Source organism: Eriocheir sinensis, chromosome 15 (genome assembly GCF_024679095.1).
Source record: "Eriocheir sinensis breed Jianghai 21 chromosome 15, ASM2467909v1, whole genome shotgun sequence".
Classification (NCBI taxonomy): Eukaryota; Metazoa; Arthropoda; class Malacostraca; order Decapoda; family Varunidae; genus Eriocheir; species Eriocheir sinensis.
In genome coordinates, this window is record NC_066523.1 from 12,013,989 (window position 1) to 12,034,566 (window position 20,578).

At 36.0% G+C, this 20,578-nt stretch overlaps 1 protein-coding gene across 7 annotated transcripts in view; it reads left to right on the top strand.

Annotated features, from left to right (window-relative positions):
- Positions 1–20,578, top strand: part of LOC126998918 (sodium/hydrogen exchanger 7-like) — a 60,703-nt gene that overhangs the window by 9,374 nt on the left and 30,751 nt on the right. For 6 of the 7 annotated variants that reach the window (XR_007753068.1, XR_007753069.1, XM_050861173.1 and 3 more), the window contains exons 2-11: positions 4,017–4,151; positions 4,866–4,948; positions 8,893–8,970; positions 10,382–10,458; positions 11,159–11,359; positions 11,520–11,758; positions 12,374–12,688; positions 15,562–15,715; positions 17,583–17,640; positions 18,304–18,330. Coding sequence is in view for 5 of the 7 variants with exons in the window: in XM_050861173.1 (XP_050717130.1) it covers positions 4,017–4,151; positions 4,866–4,948; positions 8,893–8,970; positions 10,382–10,458; positions 11,159–11,359; positions 11,520–11,758; positions 12,374–12,688; positions 15,562–15,715; positions 17,583–17,640; positions 18,304–18,330 (1,367 nt within the window). In the remaining 2 variants the exon portion in view is untranslated. The remainder of the gene's footprint in view (positions 1–4,016; positions 4,152–4,865; positions 4,949–8,892; positions 8,971–10,381; positions 10,459–11,158; positions 11,360–11,519; positions 11,759–12,373; positions 12,689–15,561; positions 15,716–17,582; positions 17,641–18,303; positions 18,331–20,578) is intronic. The other variant, XM_050861174.1, reaches the window with a different exon arrangement.

A 20,578-nucleotide genomic window follows, 5' to 3' on the forward strand; every position in this document is an offset into this window, starting at 1 on the left:
TAAGATAATTGAGACTATGATAAACAGGAATGAATTCATACACTCAGTCCAAGGAGTTGAGAAGAAAATTGAGATGATTTTTAGCAAACCTGCTGCAAGGGAGGCGGTGGCTGAGCGGATAGTGAGATGGCCCCGTGTTCAGGAGGACGCGAGTTCAATCCCTGACCGGTGCCACCAAGATGGGATTTTTGAGCCGCCGCCGAGTGGCTTAAAACTACCCACATGCTGTCCAGAAGACCACCTGTCAACCCGGACTCTAGATTCTAGGATTAAAGATGAGCTCCAGGAGGGCAGCATGAGACAATGCAATATTGCGGCACTATAAACACTGGCCTGCGCCAGAATGGGCTGGGCCGACCATCAGGACCCACCGGGAAGAAGCCTTGGACCGACCATCAGGATCCACCGGGAAGAAGCCTATCAGCGCAATAGGCCAAGACGAAAAAAAAAAAAAAAGGTGGCACAATGCACTATATTTTGAAATGTGACAACTGTTAGAGAGCTGATCCACAAGCATCATGACAAGATAAAACAAGAATGGTGAGTGTATACTGTGAGAGACAGATACCATAGATACAACCATCTTAAAGCTAACTGTACTCCCAAGAGCAGTGGGGAGGTCCCATAATGCTACAAATGTGCCGGAGATCATAAATCAATGGATTTCACCATGTCTGAAGAGAAATGCATAAATTGTATGAGGTACAAGAAGCCTGAAAGTAACCACTCAACGAATGACCAGTGTTGTGTAGTTTTTCAGACTTAATTTTAGAGAATACGTACCGGTAACATAACTGATCATGGCTTCAAGTATTCGGGACTCTAAGGTAAATTGTGTCATAAATGTTCAGTGAGTTAAAAATAAAACATTGGATATTTGTGGTACTAGAAAGAAAAGATCTTGATATTTTAGCACTTACTGAAACATGGTTAAATGACTATGATAATTCCACGATTATTGGAATGACACAAGTGCCAATGCCTTACAGACATAATATTTTATGCCTGGACATCAAAATATATTACTGAACATGAAGATATATCTTTTTATATATCATTACAAATAAATGAAAGTATATTATAAATGCCATGATATCACTTCGCTATGTTTGAATGTTAAGCATTCAAAACTTTACCTGGCTGTATCTCAAAATGTAAGTTATTTACTTTTGCACATCAATTTCTCCATCATTTTTCAACTGATTTCGATGAAACCAACACCAAAACTATGCTTAGACTTGTAAGAATCAAACTATAACGAGTTTTATCTCATCAGGAGGTAAAGGGGCGACATCACCAAAACCTTGTTTTGAGTAAATCTCATTCAAAGTTTAGCTATGTGTACAGCACTTTCCTCTTGACTTACCAAGTTATTGTTTATATATATATATATATATATATATATATATATATATATATATATATATATATATATATATATATATATATATATATACACACAGGTAACTCGATTTTCGCGAGTTTGGTTTACGCATTTTTTAAATAACGCGGGGTCCAAAATCCATAAAAAAAAATTTATTTACACGTTTTTTCCACTTATACGCGATATTTTATGGAGTGGCCACCAGATGTCTCACGCAACTGGACTCACATAGCGCCGCGGCCACACAGCAGCTGGCTGGTGTTACGCGAAATATCTCCTCGTTCAAGACTCGTGATGTACAGTTTCTGATATCATATTTACCCCATTATTCTCACTAATATTAATAATTAATAATGAACACATGGATAGTTTTTTCCAATATGATTTTTTATGTAGCTTGTACTGCTCCTTAGTCATACAATCAAGCCACCTGTGACATCAAGATCAAGATCATACAAATGGCGCCCGACGGAAAAACGGAATAACAGCAAGGCATGGGCAATCCTCCATCGATTTCAATTTTGTATAGTAGTTATTAGATCGCCCTGTATTCTATGGTAACATATTATAAGACAGCTATGGACTATGAAGGATTATATAGAATGATAAAGGAAAGTTTGCCGTTGTTATTGGATAAGACAAAAAACAGACCCTTAAAAACACCCCAAAGAAGAAAAAAATCATTAAAAATTTGTACATTCGGCGTACAAGGCGCAGGGCTAAACTTTCAGGCATTTTTTTGAGAAAAAGGTGTGCGCTATACGCTGAAAAATACGGTATTTATTTTTCGACAAACCTACCTCCTGTTTGATTTACATTGCTTTTGATTTACGCGACCTCTCCAAGAACGCAATACTCGCGTAAATCGAGAGTTACCTGTATATATATATATATATATATATATATATATATATATATATATATATATATATATATATATATATATATATATATATATATATATATATATTTAATTGTATGGCCTAGCTGTATAATAACAATTTTTTTTTCTTTTGTATTGAAAAATAAATCAATTTATTGCTAAATTTTTATACCCCAATTTGGAAATTGGTTATGATAATTGGAATATCTATAATGTATGTGGATTTTTAAAATCTATGTTGTTCACCTACACTACTGTATGAACCATTTCATTTTGAATCAAAATGGTGATTTTTTATGAATTTTTATAATAATAATGCGAGGAATCCCTGAGGACAATGTTTACTTCCCGGGCTTTAACTCAGATGCTATATGCTTGGTGGGCAGCGCAGCCTGTGATTGGCGGAGCAGCAGGTAGCTCGGGAAAACCAGCTCCTCATTGGTTCTTATGCTGCTGGCGATGCCGCCTCTTTACCTCCGACAACCACTGCATGATAATAAGGAATTCTTGTTCTCACTTATTACTAGTACATCCTCGATTCTCTAGTTACAAGGGTCAGTATATCTTGCACTGTTTTTCAAAATTATAGAAAATGCGTGTGCTTATCGCATGGTACACTTAACTAAAAATGGCAGATTTGGCGATGTCGCCCCTTTATCTCCGGACACCTCATATGATGTGACTGAATTATGGTGTATTTATTTCTGAATTTTTAGGGTGAAATTATGACCATGAAAGTTTTAAAATTTATATTCCGCAAACTAATGATTATTGATACAATATTTCACTATACTTTCATTGGTCTAAACATGGTTCTTGTACTATATTGATTGTTCCCAAGTAGAGCAATTATTATAGTAGAAATAGCCTTTAAAAAAAAAAAACTTAAAATTTTCCAAAAATGGCCATTGGTAAAAAATGGTAAGATGATAGATTTTATTTTATTTTTTTATTTTTTTCAATCGTACGCGTAGGGTGTCCTTTACGTCAGGTATATAAATCATGACTAACCCATTGAATAAAGAAAAAGGGGTAAAAAACGGCCAGCCCCCTTAAGGCATGAATAGTCTACTAAACGTGTCTTGACTTATCAAGCAACACGGTTTGGTAAACCTGGATATATGAGAAATTTACTACAGGACTTTCATCTGGACACCACTATGTCATTGAGACGCAGTGCAGAACAGTATAGACTATGAGCTGAGAGTCAATCTGGAACTGGGTTTCAGAGCATTTGAGAAGAGTGCCCCACGGCTCTATAATGAGTTACCTGATGATGTTAAGAACAGTGGCAATCCGGCAACCTTCTAGAAAGCACTGAAGACTCACTTATTCACTAAATCCATTGATGTTACAAACATGAGGATTGAGGAGAGAGAGAGAGAGAGAGAGAGAGAGAGAGAGAGAGAGAGAGAGAGAGAGAGAGAGAGAGAAGAGAAGAGAAGAGAAGAGAGAGAGAGAGAGAGAGAGAGAGAGAGAAGAGAGAGAGAGAGAGAGAGAGAGAGTGTTCTACTGAAGCAGGGCAGGTCATCAGAAAGTCTTCAAAAGTGGGCTGGTGTTCTGGGCTCTAATAAGTTCTTCTAGTGCAGGAGCAATGTTCCTGTCAGCCTCCTCTTAACAACACAGTGGAGTATGAAGTCATATTTTAATACTCTCAGAGATACAAGAGAGAACTTTGTTAACATTCATGCTGTAATGAGTATATCTGTTTTACATGGTGAAGACTGATTGTTCCTTAATTTCTTTCAGGTTTAATAGTTGGTGCCATCTTGAGGTACAGTGGAGATAATACATCACTGAGTCACATGAGAGTCGTCCCATCGCCAGGGGGAACATATAAGGATATTGTTCCCCCTGATACTCTGTGGCTCAAATATGCTTATGGTGAGTTCTTATTCTGTTTGGCTACAAGGTTATGTGTATTATTTTACAGTACATTGTTGTGTACATCATTGAGCATGAATTTAATGGAGACGTGTTCCTGGACAGTCTACCACATAATTTATGATGATGATGATGTTCCAACCATGGGAAAGATCCTTTTATAGACAGATTCACACATACAGGTTGAGAATCCCTTATTCAAAATTCCTGAAACCGAAAGTGCTGCTTACAAAATGAAGATAAATGCAGTCCCAGACATTACAACTACATCAGGACTAAGAAACTTGAGGGAGAGCAAAGGTGTTACTGTAACACTGTTGACAACAAACTAACGCATAGCAACACGAGCACACTACAGCTGTATGTGGCGGAACGGAACTTCTTATCACTTTGTGGAATTTTCCATTTGTGATGCGTCATGTCAGCATTAAAAAAAAAATTGGATTTTAAAGGTTTTTGAATTTTGGAATTTTGGATAAAGAATTCTCAACCTGTATTAACCTGATGTTTGCTCTGATATTGATCATGTTTTTTATTTATTTTTCATTGGCATCTTGTTTGGTCTGCTTGTGTGAATAGTTGGGGATATATTTGCCATATGTAGACTGTGGGGTTGATTTTCCTTTTTCATGTGTGTGTATGAAGGGATGGTTAATACTGATTTATTTACCTTGCATAAGATGAATATCTAATTGTCTTTTTTTCATCTTTCAGGAAATAGTAGTCAGAATAGAACGTATGCATTCACATTCAAGGGAGAGATCCCAGAAACCCTTGAAAATGAAATAGTTCAAAAGGTAAGACAGTCTCTTAACTTTTTTTTTTTTTTATATAGGAACAGTGATTTGCAGGGTTTTTTTCTTCATTATTGTTTTCTTTCTTTTTGCCCTTGAGCTGTTTCCTTTACTGTAAAACACACACACACACACACACACACACACACACACACATACACACACACACACAGAAGAATATGAGACCATGATTGAAGATACCATTCAGAGTTTGAGTAGACTACTCTAAGCAAACAAAAGTCTTGTTAGTTGGTGATTTTAACTGTAAGGAGGTAAATTGGGAGATATTTGAAGGTGGAAGTAGCAAAATGGCATGGGGAGAAAATTTTTTAAGATTGACGATGGAAAACTTGATGACGCAATGGGTGAAGGAATACACGAGGTTCAGAAGTGACGATGAACCGGCGAGACTGGACCTGGAGTTAACAAAGGGAATGCACTTGATGAATGAATTAAGGTATAGGTGCCCCCTGGGAAAGAGTGATCACGTGATAATTGAGTTAGAAACAGAGGAGGAAGGAAGTGAGGCGGATGAATCATATAAGAGAAACAGGTTAAACTATAGGAAGGCAGACATGGAAAATCTCAGGAAATGCTATGGAGAGCTAGACTGGGAAGAGTTAAAGAGAACAAGGTAAGTGCAAGAAAAGTATGATATTTTCTGGAGGCGTATAAATCAGGAGTTATGAAATTTGTACCAGAATACAAACCTAAAGAAAAAGGAAAAGGACTGGTTTAATGTAAGATGTGTTAAGGCAAAAAAAAAAAAAAAAGACAAAGCGTGGAAGAGATTGAAAAGAAATAAAAACCAAAGGAATAAAGAAGATTTTAAGATAGCGAGAAATAAATATGTGAAAATAAGGAGAGAAGAAGAGAAGGGATATGAAAAAGATATTGTTGAAAAGTGTAAGGAAGAACCTAAACTGTTTTATAGATTCATAAATGGAAAAATCAAACCAAGGGAAACAATAGTTGAGTGATGGGAATATGATAATCAAAGATCCTAAAGACATGACTGAGCTACTTAAAAAGTTCCAGCAAGTTTTTACAAAAGAATCACAATTCAACGAACCACAAGAAAACAAAATAAATGTTCATATGAATGAAGTCTCATGGATGGAATCTCAGGTTATATATTGAAAGAATGCAGAAATCAGTTGGTTGGACTGGTATATGATATCATTAAATGCACATTAACAACTGGTAAAGTATATCGGCTCCAATCGTCACGGGCCCACCAAACTCCCAGCCAAGGAAGATTTGGCAGCGCCGCACACTCTCCCCTCATCCCAAGACCAACGACTGACCAGCGACCACTGTCATCTCTTAATAGCCCCTCTCCTCCTCCCTCCTCTTCCTTCTCTCTCTCTCTCTCTCTCTCTCTCTCTCTCTCTCTCTCTCTCTCTCTCTCTCTCTCTCTCTCTCTCTCTCTCTCCCCCCCCCACCCCCCTGGGGTGCCAGGTGTGATATGGGTGGGCAGTCAGTGGAGACGATTATTTCCATTAAGTAGTAGTAGTAGGAGGAGGAGGAGGAGGAGGAGGATTGACGAGTTAGAAAAGGAGGAGGTAGGAGAGAAGATGGAGAGCGACAAGTAGACTGACAAGAGGAGATCTGATCATGCTGTATAAGTTGGTAAATAAGTGTGATGAGGTGGATAGAGATGATCTTTTCTTAACGCGAGAACGCAGGGGCTGAGAGGACATGGGAAGAAACTTAATAAAGGAACCTATTTGAGTGACTTAAAAAAAGTATGGTTTTCCACATCGATGGGTTAACACATGGAACAGCTTGCGGGAAGAAGTGGTGGAGGCGAACAGTGTCCAACAAATGAAGGAAAGGCTGGATAAATGTAGATATGGAGATGGGACTATTAGAGATTAGCTTGGGCCCGGTAGACTACAAATAGGTAAATATGCACACACACATACACACACAATATATATATATATATATATATATATATATATATATATATATATATATATATATATATATATATATATATATATATATATATATATATATATATATATATAATTTTTTTTTTTTTTTTTTTTTTTTTTTTACCAATGAATAAGTAATTTGTTGGTAAATGATATCTTAATGAAGTAATATCAGACAAAACTTTGTTATATATACAATTATGTTATGTTGCCATAGTCCAACACAAATATGAAGTCAGTTTGGGTGGGTCCCGAACCTCTACACATTGCTGCTGCATCTCCCCCAATACATCACTCTCTTCCTCATATGTCATCTATGCACTATTTGAAATTGTGTATTAAATATTCCGTATACATTAAATAAGATTTGGCAGCACTATGGCCAGGGAACTCCCTGAGTGGGTCTGCCCCCAAACTGACTTCATAGCTGAGTCAGGCTATAATAGTGTAAAGAAATATGGTATACATATTCAGTCTTTATATAGGAATTTAAGATCATAGAAATATTACTTAATTTTTATCAGAGGCATGACTTCATGATGTTAAGAAATCCCTATATGTTTTATCACTGAAAGCAGAGCATAGCATGTAGTGTTGGCTCACAAATACCCTCACATTTTTAGAGTACATAGGTTGTGTCAAGAGACTTTTAATAGCTCTCAACACTGCTGAGGCACTCTTTTTCATACACCAAGCTGTTGTTGTATTCTTGAAGCAATTATCTCCTTATCCAATTACCATGTGCATAAAGCATTAACAAATGTGAACTTCCTATTTGTGAGAACAGTAAAAAAACATTTGTTTTCACCAAAGATAACCGTTCAAGGGGAAAAAAAATAAAAGAAAAAGCCTAAAAATCACTGCTCGCACATAGCAAACAGATGATTATAAAAATCAAGGTCAATTTAGGCAAGAGGCTAGATACCATTGACTATTCTATCCAAAAGAGCTGTGTGAGGGGAACCTTTCCACTCCTGAGATGTGTATACTACATACAGGGGCAAAGAAGGCCCTTATTTTTAGATAGCATCAGGGAAGGGGGAAAAAACTGGTGGAAACCATACAGAATGTCAAACATCAAGGAAGTTGATTTAGTAAGAAATGAGATATGAAGTTTCCAGTTGAGGTTTTGAGTTGAGGATTATGAAGAGACTGCCTACCAAGAGAAAGGGATTGAATTTTATGGACATGGTAATTGTAGCTTTTTAACAACAGAAAATGCAGTGTCTTAAGTAATGTTCTAATACTGCCAAGCAGGGGAAGAATGCTTTGGAAGTGTCAGAAGCAATATAGTAAATATGACAGCTAGTTTAGTGAGAGAGAAAGCAATGTTTATGGTTGAGTGTAATATGAAAATTGTGCCCCAAGAAATGTATATGTAGTATGCCTCACTGTGTTTATTGATACAGAATTAAAGACTAAGTGAATCAAACTTTTGAAGGTTACAAATATTGGAGTTCAGGAATATGTAAGATGTTAAGGAATTTCTTATCTGGTCAGTTGTTTTGCTCTACATTTACTTAATTTAAGATTTTATTCTGCTTTATTATGTTTACACAAACACAAAAAATAATATGACCAAAACTGCCAGTGCTGTTTGACTATCTGTTATGTGACTTTGGTTAGATAGCTTATTGAAAAGTCTGAAGCTTTGGGATTTTATGCTATTTTGAATGTCTTTTGGCTGTTGTTTTCAGTGAAGTATACTATTTGTAATTACCATTTTCAAAACTGATCAGTATGGTATTTGGTGTCAAAATCAAAGTTTCTTTGCTTTGTTACTCCTGAAAATGAACATGATCCCTTAATTCAGCAACAGGAGAGTGGAACCAAGTGGTATTTAACATTATCAGGTGATGACCACCTTCAGAATTATTTTTATTTAGCTAGTCCTCAACTCACCTTTAGTTTTATATTTTATATAGTCATCATAGTGTTTCTTTTATTTATTTTATAATGTCTAATATAAAACTGTCATTACTTATCTGATAACTACTATTCCAGGCCACATTTGATCCAGAGATTTTTTTCAACATACTCCTCCCACCCATTATCTTCAGTGCTGGCTACAGTCTTAAGAGGGTATGGTATCACTCATATTCCAGCTTGTCTTGAAATATTGTTTAAATGCCTCCAGCACCATAATTTTGTACATTTAGATGGTGTTGCATATCAGATTTTAGATAAGATGGAAAGGAGTGGAGAAGCATTTTTTTTCAGTCAAAGTTGAAGGTGCTAGACACTGTAGCTCCCCATCATAAGGAAGCATGCACACATCAGCTGTGTATATGTGTGTGTGTGTGTGTGTGTGTGTGTGTGTGTGTGTGTGTGTGTGTGTATTTACTTAGTTATATTTACCTAGTTATGATATACTGGAAAGAAGCTATGCTTGTACTCTCCTGCCTCTATATCTACTATCATCTAAATTGGCCTTGAATTCAAAAATCTTTTTTGCATTAAGTAATCCTTCATCCACTCGATAACCTTTCCCCCCACTCCTCCCCACTGTTGTAGTTTCCAGATTAACCTTTTGTGCGGAACCTTGTCAAAAGCTTTTTTCAAATCGAGATATATACATTCAGCCCACCCTTCTCTTTCTTGTACCACGTCTATTGCTCTTGAGTAGAAACAGAGTAAGTAAGTGACACACGATTTCCCTTTTCTAAATCCAAACTGTCCTTCATTTATCATGTTTTCCTTTTCTAAATGTTCAACCCATTTTTTTATTTTTTTTATTATACTTTCACAAATCTTCCACATTATACTTTTCAAAGAAACTGGTCTATAATTCAGTGGTTCAGTTATATCTCCACTTACATAAATTGGTACAATGTTTGCTCTTCCATTCTAAGGGCACTTTTCCTGTATTTATAGAGCATGTTATTATGTCATACAGTGTCCATCTGGTCCCATAGCTTTCCTTCCATCTAAGGTTTTCATCAGCGTATCAGTTCTCCTTTGTCAACCTTTACACGACTCAGTTTCCCCTCATTGCAATTTTGGAGACCCCAGTCAAAGTCGGTTTCTTCCGTAAAAACTTTTTGAAAAGTTTTATCTAGTATTTCTGCAATTTCTTTGGCCTTTTCGTAGATTACATTTTTTTACTTTAGCCTTTCCACTCCTTTATTTCTTTTTAACTTCCCATTTACGAGTTTATAATTTTATTTTATTTTGTTTTTTCTTTATATTTAAAAACTATCTTTCAAATTCAGCTTCCTACTCTCTCCCTATTTTCACATCATCATTTCTTGCTTTTTATATTTGTCCCTATTGTTTTTATTTGGTCTTTTCTTTAAATTCCTCCATGCCTTATATCTATTTCTTCTTGCTGTCTCACACCTCCATCCAAACCATGTTTTCTCCTTTAGTTTTTGATGATTTTAGTTTTGTTGATCAAGGGAAGCAAGTAATGGGTTTATAATGAATTTTTTTTAGAACCTTGTGTTTTGTAGTTTGATAAGATGCAGGGATAATTATATAATTTCCATTTCAGAAACATTTCTTCAAAAACTTGGGGGCAATATTCACATTTGCTTTTCTGGGCACAACAATATCTACATTTGTTGTTGGGTAAGTTGGCATTAATGTTCATTTGTATAAAATTGAATATTTTCTCTGAGGTATGCTTATAGTTGTGAATACAGGTACCTCTCATTTTACCAGACTTTAAAATGCACTAATTTGATTTAATGCAATGTTAAAAAGACAGTATTCATTATTGATTACACAATTTCTTTTGAGTAAGATGATTTGATCCAAATCAAAATTCATTGCAGGAGTTTAGTTCTCAGAGTGACTGCCAGATTCCAGCCTCTCAAAGTTCATAAGCTACACCTAGCCAAGCTGGCATTGCAAGAAAAATGTTTATATAAAGTTATATGTATTATTTGTCTGCTAACTTATTCCATAATTTTCTGTCATATATGAGATTTTTATAAGACCATTTTTTCATTGTCTATATAGTGTCAATACATTGTCAATATATCTAAGACAATCATATAGTTGTAGGCTCTACTTTTCAATATGTTGATTCTCTCAAAACAATAAGAGATTTTGTGGAGTTTTGGTTTATGACTTATTATTCTTGAGTGTGGATGCAGTGTAATCAGACACTAACAAATGAAGCTCAGTGATGATCATGATTTGATATGTGAAATTCAAGGATGAATTCATTTCATTTGTAAATACTTGATAATTAATAGTGTTCTGTATAATTTTGTAAGTAATTTTGAAATGTGTTGTTTAGAAATTTACAGTCTACTCTTTACAGTGGGTTGGTGTATGGTTTCTTGTACCTGCTTGGTTCCTCGATGACCTTCATTGATAGTCTTCTGTTTGGGGCATTGATATCAGCCACTGATCCTGTGACGATTTTGGCTATCTTCTCTGACCTTCATGTTGATGTTAATTTGTATGCATTAGTGTTTGGAGAGAGTGTCTTAAATGATGCTGTTGCAATTGTCTTAACAAGGTGTGTCTTTTAAGCTTATTGATTTCATGCTTGTATATTTTGAAGTGCATTTTGTGTACATGAATATTTAATGAATTTTTGATATTATGCACTTTTGTTCTATGATTCTGTGTTGAGGAGATCAAATAGATTGAATTTTGTATTTACTGTCTTCCAATAGTGCAATAGAAGGCTATGGAGGCACAAGTGGAGGGTTTGAAACATCAGCTTTCTTCATGGCCATACTCAACTTCTTGTGGAGCTTCGGCATGTCATTCTTCATCGGCTCAGTGATGGGTTGCCTTACTGCTATCCTTACAAAGTTCACCCGTCTGAAGGACTTTCCTCTGTTGGAGGCGGCACTCTTTGTACTGATGTCATACTCTACATTCCTCATGGCAGAAGCAGCTGATCTAACAGGTTTGTCAGCTTTTCCTCTTTTTGTGTGTATGTCTATGTGGACTATATCACTAAAGTCATATTTTTCATACTAGGAATGGTGCAGATTGGCTTCAGTTTGTGGAAATTTTAGGTAGAGGCAATGAACTTTGTTTTATTATTGGTTATATGCAACATTGTTAAATAGTTTAGTAACCTGAAAAAGAACAGAGAGAAAAAGAGCAGTATGAAGAGAGATGGTAGAGTCAATTAAGGATAATTCTGTGGATATGAGAGAATGGTTTCCCGTAAAGTAGGGAGGGTGGGAAAAAGAAAGGTGCACTGAAGTATGCAAAGACAAATTAATGGGAACATACATGAAGTAGACCACAGAAAAAAAAAAATAATAATAATAACAACAGTATGCAAGAAATTTTTGTCCTGGTGAGGGAATGTTGAAGAGCTCATATGATGTACTGCTTGATGAGATATTGTTTGCTTGTCTTAAGCTGCAACTTAGGTTTGTTTTAGAGAAAAGATAAATGCTTACATCATTTCCATTTTTTTTTTACGGAAGTATTTGATCTTGTAGCATCAAGTTTGTCACTCCAAATTGTGTTATTCAGTACACTTATGTGTTATTTCTTATTGTTCCAGGAATTGTTGCTGTATTATTTTGTGGAATATGTCAAGCACACTACACCTACAACAATCTGTCTACTGAGAGTCGTCTAAATACAAAGGCTATTTTTGAGCTGCTAAATTTCTTATCGGAAAACTTCATATTCTCCTACATTGGTGTATCAATGTTCACATTTGATCACCACAAATGGGATGTTGGTTTCATATGTGTGGCTTTTTTTGCCATCATAGTTGGAAGATTCATGAATATCTATCCACTGTCATGTCTTCTAAATATTGGACGCCAGCCAAAAATACCAGTGAATTTCATGAACATGCTGTTTTTCTCAGGTATGTATATTGTAGTTAGTAGGAGGTTATTTCTCTCTCTGACTGAAAAATTCTGATTTGTGGCTCCTTATTCTGCTTGGCTTAGAAAATTGTTCTATAATGAAAATTAGGAAGATGGTTACTTATCATGTTTGATTCTGCATTTTTATACACAGAAAATTGCAAAGGAAGTACATATTAAGTTTATTATTGCATCTGTTTATCTACCTATATCTCGATCCCCTGTTCCTTCACGGGAACTTCCCTCCAGGGGGTGGCCACGGCAGAAACGTCTCCATCTCCCCCTGTTCTGGCACTCCCTCTAGTACACTCAATCCTGCTACTTCCAACTCTCTCACTCCAATACTCGCTCACCCTATTGATCCACTTTTCAGGTGGTCTTCCCCTGACACCCCCTCCCTCAATCCTTCCCTCATACACTCTCCACAAATTCATTTTCATTCTATTTCATCACACGTCCAGACCATCTCAGTATGCCACACTTCACCCATTTGACCACACCACAATCCAGTCCATTTGCTGTCACACCCATACCACACCTCTCATACATGCTTTCATTACTTTTTCTATCCTATCTTGAAACACCACATGCACCTTTTATGTAACTAATTTCCACTGCATGTATTCTCAATTAGAATATTTTTCTTCAATAATCTTTGACAAAGATGCGGTATTATGATAAATGAAATTATGAACCTTCGGTTGGACCACTGTACAATCTACGCCCAAGGGAAAAAAACTTTGTTGTTTTTGGCCTTCAAAAAACTTCTGTACTATCAATTTTAGGCACTTCATACACTAAAGCAATTAATAAGTCATGAACACAGACTATACTTGTTCATATGTATTAATACGGCTTGGCATTCTTATTTGAGACTGTCCGTAACCAAATCAAAACAAACCTTCTTTTTTTGACCTGTAACGCTTTGTATCGGTTCTTAGGTCCTCCTTTCGGTCCTCTCTTCTTATTCACACACACTGCTTTTCAATAGTATTGTGTTACGTATCTTTCCTCACTGTAAAATGCTATTGTATTATAATTTTCTGTTTGTTGCTGAAATCACTTATTTTCATTGTTTTCTGTGCACTTATTCAAGCATTTGTGCCCTTTTTTCCCACCACTGCATCAGGAACACTTTTGCCAGCTTTACAATTCTTCTTTCTGTTTCCTTTTTGTCTCCATACAGTCCTAACACAATGCAGATTGCCCCGTTATCCTCCTCAAGCCTCCTAGCCCACTCCTCCCTGCCTATCACCATCACTACTCCTGCTACTAACTCCCCTCTCTGCCTCTTGTAGTTGCGAGAATGGTGTAAGCTTAGTTGCGAATATTTAGCTTGTAATAACTGAATGGTAGAGTGTTTCTCACCAATTCACATGAAAAATGTTAGCATAAACACTTGGGATCAATGTCTTGTAGAATATAGGCACAGTGCATCATAATTTATCACATGAGAGATTTTAGAGTGTGCGAGTCCTCATCGCTTCAACAGGCCCTGACCCAGTTTTAGTTAAAGTAGCTAGCGATCACTGGCAATTTTGGGGGTATGGAAACGTGGCAATTGTTGTGCTGCACTCCATGTCCATGTCTCTGATGTAAAATGCAAAGTTGGCTGGATAATACTGATTCTTATGCCCCTCTTTACCTCCATGCTTACACTTCTTCCTCTCATAACTCTCTCCAGTGCACCTACTACCTGTCTGCCCTTCACTTCTCTTACCCTTACCTCACCTTCCATACTTCCATAAAACTTCCAAAATATTTAAACTCAGTCACCTCCATTCTCTCTTCCTCAAGCCATATCCTACATTTCCTTGTGCTCTCTGCTTTAACTCTGTACAGCTTTGCGAAATCAATGGTCTGTTCTCTTGCCCTCAATTACCATAACCTTACTCTTTCCAGCATTCACTTTCGCTTTCTCCTCTTACACATCCTGTCAAACTCTAAACTCATCTACTCTTCTGTGCAGCATCCCCTCATTCTCTGACAATAAGACTATCATTTGCAAACAGGCCTGCCACCAATGACTCCTGTGTACCTCTCACTTTCAGCCTAGGACCTAGCTCCCCCACTCTGGCTTCCATTTCTCTCATACATCTATCCATGTACACATTAAAAAAGCCATGGTGACATCACACACCCCTGTCTTACACCCACACCAGCACCAAAACTCTCTCTCTGCTCAACATTCACACTCACAAAGGCACTCGCATCCTTATAGAAGAATCTGATCCCCTCAAGCAATTGCCCTCCCACACCATATATCCTTAGAACATTCCATAAACCCTTCCTGTCAACCCAGTCATATACCTTCCTTAGGTCCATGATAAAAGAAAACCACAAACAGCTTCCCATCATTCTCTAGATACTTTTCAACTAGCATTTTCAGTGCAAATATTTGATCTGCACAACCCCTCCTTTTCCTAAAAAAAAAAATTGTTCATCACTTACACTTTTTTCAGTTATTTTCTTCATTCTCATTCAAAACCCTCCATATACTTTTCTTGTCACACTGAGTAGACTTATTCCCCTGTAACTATTACAGTCACCTCTGTTTTCTTTCTCTTTGTACAACAGCACGCTAATAGCCCTTCTCCAGTCCGCTGGCACCGCACCCTGTTTCCATGCTAGGTTACATATCCATAACACCCATTCTGCAACTACTATTGCATAGTAATAAATATATATATATATATATATATATATATATATATATATATATATATATATATATATATATATATATATATATATATATATATATATATATATATATATATATATATATATATATATATATATTTTGTGTGTGTGTGTGTGTGTGTGTGATTGAAGACCAAAGTAACAGTTAATAAGATGCCTAAAATTTCAGGCCTTAGAGGAGCCATCGCCTTTGCCCTGGCCATCCGCAACACTAGCAGTGATGCCCGCAAGTCCATACTGACCACAACCTCCCTCATTGTCATAGTTACAGTAGTACTTTGTGGAGGACTAACCACCCAGGTTCTCTCTTGGCTTGGAATTCCGTAAGTATATCATAGTTGATGGTTATTTTTTCAAGATATCTAGTTCCTTTATATATCATTACAATTGCAAATCCTGCCTGTTTCTGGAGTTTTCATCCATGTGCACATACTATTTCTCTTGTTCATTTAACATCACATTGACCAAATGAAAGTTTTACAAAGACCATCATGTTGCTAGGCTCAGATTGTTCATGAGGTATGCAGTTGATATGAACTTTCTTAAATGATGTTTGCTTACATTTTTTTCTTCAAAAATGACACCACCACTGGACAGTTGCAGCTATCATTGCACACATCCACTAGTCTGTGGTGATTAATACTTGAGGAGGTCATTTATTTTTAATCCGTAAGCTAATGTATGCCTGTTTAATGGCTTAGTCGAAAACTAGCCTGTCTCCAGTGAACCATTAGAAAATTCCATGAGCACTCGGTGTTCCATAATTTTATCTGCAGCAACTTATGAGCGTTAGTGTTAACAAAATCTTTCAAGAATTCCTTTGTTTATTTTTTGAGCTCAGTGTGTCTGCATGATCTGAATATAGAAGTAGTATGGACAACCATGGGCAGTTGACAACTCAACAGTATGGCATAGGGCCAGTATAGGGCAACCCTGCAATATGTAGCAGCATCTACTTGCAGAGAATATTTCCCATGTCTTTTCATTTAGGAATAGCGCTTGCTCTTGCCAGATTTTTGTGTGTCAAGAAATATATATTAATAGGTAATAGAATTTCTTCAGTAATGGACCCAGAACTGATTCCTGTGGGACACCACTAGTAACTTGACCCCAATCTTGTTTATCACTGATTACCCAATGCAGGGAAAACACGTAAACAAGGATAAATCAGATTGGGCTTGTGTTACTAGTGACATTAACAGGGACCATTTCTGTGCCCATTACTATTTATTATATACATCAACCATCTTTCCTGCAGTGTAACCAGTGACATAAGCACATTTGCTGACACAATAATAGGAAGACTAATCAGTTTAGACAATGACATAATGGTATTACAGGAGGAACTAAATGACCTGTATGAGTGAGCCAACAAATGGATGATTCAGCTCAATATTGATAAATTCATTGTCCTGAGTGTGGGAAAAAATATTTCCCCAAGAAATGACACATTAAGTAACTGTTCTTGACTGCTCCTGCTGCGAAAGGGATTGTGATGTGTGTGTGAGTCCAGACTTTTGACCTAGAAATTTGTATTAGTGCCAGGAACTGTGCACGTAGTCTTGCAATTTTATTTCTAGAACCATTAGCTACCGGGGTGCAGAAATTATCCTTAAATTGTATCTGTCACTGGGTAGGCTTCACCAGGATTATTCTGTTCGGTTTTGGTGCCCTTGTTGCAAAAAGGGTATAGATTCTATCAGATCAGTACAGAAGAATAACTAAAGTGATCTAAGGACTTTTGAGAAAGATTAAATAACTTAGCTGACACTCTTTTGAAAGTTTGGTATTTAGTGCTAAATTGATCTCCTAGTGTATTTTTTTATATCTAGCTCAGTTTTTGTTTGAATGACTAGCCCTATTATGGCACAGAGTAGCTTATCATTGTGTGAAAAATTTGACATGTTCTTAGTAGAAAATAGTCATTTTGAATTCAGTGTCCCTTAATCAAAGTTTCATTTTACATTAGTAATTTTGCTGTGATTCATGCTGAATTGATACTCTACCATACCATGGAAAGTAAAGTAGACTCCCTAGGAGACAGTTGCAGATTATTTTTACATAAGAATGAAATGCTAAGATTAGCTAAGGCATCTAAATACTTAGAATATAGATTTATATAAAGATCACCTTTTGTAGAAGTATTGAGTGATGGCATTGCATTAATGTAGTTTATATTTTTTCACCCAGTGTTGATGTTGATGATGATGAGACACACCACTTAAACCAGTTTCAGCCCATCAGAAATGTAAGTGTTAAAAATCTTGCATGCTCTAAGATTTTATGTTCCATACAATTTGATCATTATGAACAACTCATATGCTGTGCTCATACACTAAGAGGACTTCTGATAGTAGATTTAAGCCTTTGATAAGTTATTAATGGATGGTTGTTTGGATATTAAAAGGTTTTTCATGCTGTTCACTATATATATATATATATATATATATATATATATATATATATATATATATATATATATATATATATATATATATATATATATATATATATATATATATATATATATATATATATATTGTTTTTAGATAATTTTAAGCAGGATTTGGCCATCAGTTATAGATATGTGATTGGCAGTGTATTTGGTTATGACAAGCACCAAGACCTCCATGCGTGGCCGACATTATGACTCATTCGCCCAGTGCTCTGATGAATGAAAATTTGTTTTGTGGTTGTAGTGTTATCCTTTTTAGTGACATGTTAAATTTGATAAGTGTGATGATATTGAAGTGTATGATGGATGAAGTCGTCAGTATATGTGTGAGTTGCTTTATTCTTTGCAAGTTCTCATTTTTTGATCATTTAATCAGCTTATTATTCAACTAATATTATTTTATCTTATTATAATTTCAACATGACCATCAAAACTTGTTTTGTTTTGATGTTTCAGGATTACAAAAGCATTGATGATACAAGGGTACGTAAATTTTAAGTTTTCTTTTTCTTGCATGGGTTATGGGTTGTAGTATCAATATCTCTTCCATCTTATCGGCTTCTGTCATTGCTGTTGTAGACTTAATCATTTGATTGCATTAACTTTTTCTTACATGGTGCCCCTTTAGTGCTGTTATATTAACAAATGTGCTTAGAATGACATTCATATATATATCATGTAAATTTACATGAAATTCAAAGATATAATAAGGAATGTTTGTTTTTCTCTGCTACTCGCTTTATTTTTCCTTGATCAGATTTCTGCTTTGACTTGTGACTTTGTTGCTGAGACTTCCCTAACTGAACAATAGTCACTTTGCTTAATGTTTTCACATTAGCATATTTTTAAGTCCTTGGGGCCACGTATGGAGTAATTGGTGTTTGATAGTTTTAACAATTTGCCCAAAACGAGTATCAGTGTATGCATGTTTTGTGCATAACATTTTTGTAGTATTATTTCCTATTATACATGAACAATCAGTGGTTGAAAATGACATTTTTTTTTATTTTTTAAAATTCTTATTGAGAGAGAGAGAGAGAGAGAGAGAAGTCATTATCAGCCATCTTCATTCTTTATTTAATTGTAGTGTGGGGCATGCTCCACCTCTAAGGCTGACAGGTATTGGCCATCATTTTTCTAGACTTCAGAATGCAAGCTGTCAGTTGTAGTTGCCTACTGAACCCGGGGCACAAAATGTGGCTACAACTCGGCAGCATGCCGAGATGAATCCGAGAGAGCAGGAGAGTGAGTCAGGTCACGTGCCTGAGTCATGTGTACAGTACATGTTGAAACAAAACTAGTGTGGGCTTACTATGCCAAGTAGAGATTACTATATGTGGTGACAATTTGGCAAAATGCCAAGAGGCATTATTTTTCCAATTTTTAAAATTATGTGTTGGAATTCAAAACTGATTGATACTTTGAATTGACATTTCCCTGCCTTGACAAATTGTATCAAACTCCAAGTTATGCAATGCCAAGTTATAAAGGTTTCACTGTATATTGATAAATCATGATGAGCAAAATAAGGATGTTATATAAAGAATTGTTTTAAGTCTGAATATCTAGCATGGGTCACCAAACATTCCAGAGAACTTGATCCCATATGCAAAATCATTCTTAGGTAGAGTATGCTAAAAAGATTTTTTCAGTATGATTATCTTATTCCTGATTATGAGGACTTAATGAGTAAAGTAATATGAGGCAAGTTTTAAATGTCAAGTATACCAAGAGACAGTGTTCTCACGAGTGAAGGTTCAACATGCCAAACAATGCACTTGTTAATCAGCCTCCAAGAAATTTACTGGTCACAAAAACAATGGAGGAGGAGCAGCAGTGTGTCATGACATATTTTATATATGTAAAACATTTAGGATTGTGCATTAGTAATCATAGCAATTCTACATTCAACCTTGGTTGTTACTTGGTCTGACATTGTTATTTTTTTTCTTATAGAAACCTCTGGTGTTCTGGTAATCCTCATGAAGCAGGTTCATGCTTAGAGCAAGTTTATAATATTTGTCATAACCTAGCTTCTATCATATTTTAACCCCTTCACTACGACCGGGCCAAAACAGCGCCCCGCGCCGTATCTGAGATTGGCGCATGTGCCAAATTTCAAATGTCGCTATCAAATATAACAGGTTTTCAGCCATAAACTCAACATAATCATCATGTATTATATATGAAAACATGCAGAATTAAATGGTGCACATATAGAAACAAGTTAATTGATAATTTTGAGATGTAAGCATAAATATACAGATATTAAATAACTCATATACTAAGCTAAAGTGAGCCAGGACGCAGTATGCACATCCTTGGACATGGTACAGCGCACGTAAAGACGCAGTATACGCGTCCTCGTGTCGAAGGAGTTAACCTCCAACAGTATAAGATGATTTTTTCATTGGTGCCACTATATTTTCCTGTTCCACTAATTGGCTAGAACTGAAGAAGAGGCCCCATCAAGAAAGCCTAAGCTCTGGGTTGAGTGTAAAAGAAAAAAAATGTAATGGTGCAGGACATCATACCATGATAGGCTATTCCTAAATCAACCTGGAAAGTTATAGAAATATTTTCCTTTTGTTCTTTTTATTTATATATATTTTCTCTGTCTCAAACACTGTCTCAAACATGTGATACCTAAAGAACTGAGACACAAGGGTATTGAGAGTATTTGTCAAACTAGATTGTTTTATCAATGTCTGGGTGCCTCATGTAATGATTT